Genomic DNA, 5277 nt, shown 5'->3' on the forward strand with positions numbered 1-5277 from the left:
GGCTTTTATTGTACAGTCAGTGCTATAAAATTTGAGTTTTGTAACTTTGTAGTATTTTAGATAAGGTTGTGTTTGTACTTTGTTGTGTAGAGTAAAGGAATTGAATAAACCTAGGATTATGATGTGGATTGAGTACTGGTTTCACTTTTCTTTAGTTCCCAGAACTACTACGCATAATCATGATTTCTAATGCTAGACCAACTAAAAGTACCTCTCAAAAAATTTAGGTTACACAGGCTGGGATATGGCTCTGGAATAAGCGCTTCCCTGGCAAGTGCAAGGGCCTGAGTTCAATTCCCAGTTCCGCAAAAAATAAAGCAGATGATTTAGGGGCTGGTGAGATGGCTCAGTGGTCTAAAGCGCCTACTTAGAACAAGCTTAGCAAAGCACAGGGACCGGATTCAATCCCCCAGCACCACATGCCAGCCAACCCCGCCCCCTGGTGGGCTGAGCTGGCCACACATAAAAAATTTAGGTTAATATGCCTAAGAGTTTTAGTTTGCTCTTGTGGGCAGACATAGGAAAAAGGGATGTTTTTTACCACCATTTTCCTGAAGAGTTCACTTCTGTCCGAAACACATTTGCTAGTATATAGTACATTAAGTAGCTGTGGAAAAACGTTTTTCTACCTTAAAAATTAGCTTTGAGTCACACATAATGACTCAGCTACGTGACTCAGGCAGAAGGGCGACAAGTTCCAGGCTGGCCTAATTGGTTTAGCAAGACTGCCAAAAAGTGTGTCTGGCTTTTCTTTCGGATCTGCCATCTGTGGTGGAACTGCCAACAAGATGCAGATTTTCGTGAAAACCTTTACGGGGAAGACCATCATGCTTGAGGTTGAGCCCTCGGACACTATAGAAAATGTAAAGGCCAAGATCCAGGATAAGGAAGGAATTCCTCCTGATCAGCAAAGGCTGATCTTTGCTGGTAAGCAACTGGAAGATGGACGTACCTTGTCTGATTACAACATTCAAAAGGAGTCTACCCTTCATCGTGTGTTGAGACTCCGTGGTGCTGCTAAGAAAAGAAGTCTTAGGGGCCGGGGAGATGGCTTAGTAGGATAAGCGCTTGACTGGCAAACGCAAGGATCTGAGTTCAATCCCCGGATCCACCAAAAAAAAAAAAAAAAAGTCTTGCATCACTCCCAAGAAGAATAAGCATAAGAGAAGGAAGGTTAAGTTGGCTGTCCTAAAATACTATAAGGTGGATGAAAATGGCAAAAGTAGTTGTCTTCGTCGAGAGTGCCCCTCAGATGAATGTGGTGCAGGAGTTCTTATGGCCAGCCACTTTGACAGACATTGTGGCAAGTGTTGTCTTGACTGCTTCAACAAACCAGAAGACAAGTAATTATGAGTTAATAAAAAACTTTAGCTAAAAAAAAAAGTGTGTCTGGGGATGTACACCTGGGTTTAGTACCTGTACTGCGAAAATTGGAAGAAGCCACAAGGAAGAACTGGAAATGTTTAAGATGGTACAAGTTGTGGATGCTCAGCTGCTCTTATAGACACCACACTGCCCTTTATGCCCTTTCAGTGCTTATGCAGGTTGGAACAAATACACATTTTAGGGCCTCTCCGCCTGGGCCTGGCCTTACAGCACGCTATCTGCTGTCTATACCACTTTCTGAGGTGGTGACAAGAACCTTAGGCAGCCTCTGGGAGCCAGAGCACCGGACCTTGAACCTGGATGGGGAGGACCCTAACTAAGGAGGCGAGGAGGCTGTGTTCCCCGATAGGGCGGCCGGCTGGCCGGGGCGGGGCAGGGAAGGAGACCAATGGGATAAGGCAGTGCCATGACCCCGGAGGTTGGGCAAGATGGCGCTGGTGGCAGCAAGGGGAACGCTGCTGCGCGCGGGTGCGGGCCGGGCTTGTGACGGGCAAGGGGGTTGGGGGTGGGGAGACACTCGTTGCGCTAACCGTCCCTCCGCCTGATCATGGTCCGTAGGGGTCCGGCTTGGCACAGAGGCTGCGGCCTGTGGCAGGAATGGCACGCGGCGCTCCGCGAGCCACCGGGTGCTGGTGGAACCGGATGCGGCTGCAGGTAAGCTCGGGAGAGGGGAAAGGGCCGAGGGAGCAGGATGAGGACTGCAAACCGCTCCATAGCCCTGTCGACCTTGATCTCTGGAGCCAAGCCATGAAATCAGGTCTTAAATCCACCTCCAGGGACCGCTGTTGAATTTCCAAAAGCAAGAGATAAAGCCCCCACTGGAAACTCACTTTTACTTTGGGCGGTTTAAATGGGTCTTGTTCATTAAAAAAAAGTATTTCTGTTTTTGAATTTGAGTATGTGATGTTATATATACTATTGAATTAGTTAAAAATTATCTCAGCACTTGGAGGTTGAGGCAGGAAGGTCACTGCAAGTTCCAGCCTTGCCTAGACTAGTGCGTTTAAGGCCAGTCTGAACTACATATAGAAATCCTATCTCAAAAAAACATTAAAAGGGGAGGGGGCAGGCCAAATAGCTCAGGGGATTAAAGCACCTGCAAACTGGGCCTGCCATACGCCCCTCGCCCCCCCCCGGGGGGGGAAGCTGGGAGGGCAGTTCAGACTGGGCATGGTGCTAGCCTGTAATCTTGGAAGGCTGTTAACAGGCGGATCACTAGGAGTCCGATCTAGTAGTGAGACCCTGAACACCCTGTAGACCCTTCCCTAAAATATAAAATAAATAAATAAATAACAAAACACAATTTGTTGTTCTTAACCCTCCTACATAGCACAAAAACGAGTTACTATGTTTTGTTTTGTTTTTGTTTTTTGTTTTTTGGTGGAACTGGGGATTGAACTCAGGCTCTTGCGCTTACCAGGGAAGCACTTAATCCACTGAGTCATCTCCCCGCCCCTTTTGTTTTGTTTTTTGCTTTATTTTTGGAGTACTGGGTGTAGAACCCATAGGTTCCACCACAGAGCTACATTTCCAGTCCCTTATGTTTTTGAGATAAGGTCTCACTAAGTTGCCAGACTGGTTTTGAACTTGCAGTCTTGCTGCTTCAGCCTCCCAAAGCAGGAACTATTTTCTTAATTAAAGCCTGAAGCTACAAGTGAGATTATTTCCCACTGCTGCTCTTCTCCCCATTGAGGACCCTCCGGCACAAATAAAAAAGCACTTTGAGGGATCCCTGGGATTTCCCAGTGGAGAAGTGACAGAGCTGGGGTCAGAGACTCAAATTTTTACACTTTGGACAGGCTAACCCATGGCCTCTCATTGCTAGGCTTGGCTCTGTCCAGGAGTCCCAGGTGGAAGCTGCCTCCTGCTCAGACAGACCTACAACCTGGCCCTCCCTCCTTTTCTTGACATGGAGGCTGTATCAGTACTTGCAGATCAAGGTCCCAGGTTCCCTCTACCTCCCAGCTGGGTTCAGTTCTCTATTTGAAGCTGTCTGAGCAAAGTAATGAGAGGTATTGGCCTTAATTGAAACCCAACTCAGAATCCAACAGAATGTTGAGGTTTTGTTTTTTTATTTTTGTTTTTCTTTCTTTTTGTACAGTACTGTGGATTGAACCCAAGGCCTTTTCACAGAGCTACATTCCCCCACCCTTATTTTTTACACTGAGAAAAGATCTTGATAATTTGGGCTCAAACTTGCCATCCTCTGCACCACTCTCCCATGTGCTGGGATTACAGTTGTGCAGCACCATGCCCAGCTTTTGAAGCTGATTTTAGATTCTCTTCAACACGTCATTCAAAAAATTTGATCAGTATCCACCTGTGCCAGGGCAGGAATGCAGTTACCAGGTTGTCAAGATCATCCAACTTCTTTTTTTTTTTTCATCCAACTTCTTAACTCCTGTTCACCTTTGGCTTTTTTACCTTTCACCCAGTGTTACAAGCAGCTACCCTGCCAACTTTAGAGTCAATTTTAGAAACTTCCTGTCTAGCCAAGTTTGTGAAGCTCTTTTATGTGTATCTGTAGCTGGATAATGGTTATTATTACTTCATCCTCATAAATCAAAGGTCCCAAAGACCTTACCTGCCACTAAGATTTAGTTCAGATCCCCAGGGAATAATTTATGCTGACAATCCAGACACTCTAATATCCCAGCTAGGGAAATTCTCCTTAAGTGACTAGCAGTGTTTTGGAAGCCAGCAAGCACTGATCAGTAGTGGGGAGCAAAAACAGGAGCCATTGGCCAACATCTGCATTGTCTCTAGGGGTGGGCCCTTGTCCCTCTTGCATTCTCTGCTCCCAGCAGAATGACTGATGGGCCAAGGACAATGTAAGGACATCTGATCTCAGTGTTTTCACCCTCTGTCTAAATGAGCATGAGGTGAATCCATGCTATTATTTTTCATAGTTAGTCTTTAGATATTTCTTTTTCTTTGTTTAAGACAGTCTCACTATATAGTTCAGGCTGACCTTGAGCTCACTAGGTCAGGCCTAGGCTGGCCTTGAACTTGCAGTGATCCTCCTATCAGCCCAGTAATGGCTGGCATTATAGACCTGTGCCACCATGCCTGCTCCTTAGGCTTTTCTTGCTCATTTCTCAAGGAAGTAAAATATGTCCTCTTCCCACAAGGACTCAGGACTTGTTATTGGGGGGAAAGAACAAAGAACATATTGTTGAAATAGAGATGAGCCAGGCATAAAGACAGGCCTGTGAGAAATAGGCACAAGAGTATGACCAATTCCATCCACTGTCCTTTCACAGGCAGTCAGCATTAGAGAGCATTGGGTTGTATTCCTAATACTAAGGAAGTTAATAATTTTCTGGGCATTGTGGCGCATACCTATAATCCCAGCACTTGGGAAGATGGTCATGATTTTGAGGCCAGCTTGGACTGCCCAGTAATACTCTTTCTCAAAAGAAGTCTGGTGTGGTAACATTGCCTATAATCCTAGCACCTGGGAGGCTGAGACAGGAAGATTGCTATAAATTTATGGCCAGCCTGGGCTACATAGTGAGTTCAGGACCAGCCTGAACTACATAGTGAGACCCTTTCTCAAAAAAACATAGATAGATAGATAGATAGATAGATAGATAGATAGATAGATTTATATATATATTCCTAAAAGAAACAATTCCTAAAACAATTCCTAAAAGATTGACTTTTCCAGAAAACTGTAGCTACACAGTGCATTGCATCTATCATGTTAAAACATGCATTAGACACAAATACAAAAACCATGAAACAATTCACCATCCTTCAACAACTTGAGCAAAGGTAAATGCCTAAGGAACAACATGGATGACTTGCAAAGGAAGGGCTCTTTAAGCACCATTAAAAAAAAAAAAAAAGAGCACAAATGGATGTGTGTTTTCAGTTATACACACTGAA

General features: G+C 45.0%; 2 protein-coding genes across 2 annotated transcripts in view; both read left to right on the forward strand.

The window, feature by feature from the left end:
* The first annotated feature begins 788 nt into the window (after positions 1-788).
* LOC101592758 (ubiquitin-40S ribosomal protein S27a-like) lies at positions 789-1347 on the forward strand. Its single transcript, XM_004627858.1, has 2 exons — positions 789-1027; positions 1122-1347. The coding sequence occupies exons 1-2, from the start codon at positions 789-791 to the stop codon at positions 1345-1347; spliced, it is 465 nt and encodes a 154-aa protein (XP_004627915.1).
* A 417-nt stretch (positions 1348-1764) lies between these two features.
* Eci1 (enoyl-CoA delta isomerase 1) overlaps positions 1765-5277 on the forward strand; it is a 23938-nt gene continuing 20425 nt past the window's right edge. The window contains exons 1-2 of the mRNA XM_004628103.2: positions 1765-1854; positions 1945-2040. Coding sequence (XP_004628160.1) covers positions 1815-1854; positions 1945-2040 — 136 coding nt within the window. The 5' untranslated portion in view covers positions 1765-1814. The remainder of the gene's footprint in view (positions 1855-1944; positions 2041-5277) is intronic.

This window comes from Octodon degus, unplaced genomic scaffold (assembly GCF_000260255.1).
Source record: "Octodon degus isolate 3935 unplaced genomic scaffold, OctDeg1.0 scaffold00021, whole genome shotgun sequence".
Classification (NCBI taxonomy): domain Eukaryota; kingdom Metazoa; phylum Chordata; class Mammalia; order Rodentia; family Octodontidae; genus Octodon; species Octodon degus.

Excerpts from the sequence above, each read along its gene's own strand:
- LOC101592758 (XM_004627858.1), top strand. The coding sequence starts at position 789 with ATGCAGATTTTCGTGAAAACCTTTACGGGGAAGACCATCATGCTTGAG. Across the intron at positions 1,028-1,121 it reads CGTGGTGCTGCTAAGAAAAG|AAAAAAAAAGTCTTGCATCA; the intron begins AAGTCTTAGGGG and ends CACCAAAAAAAA.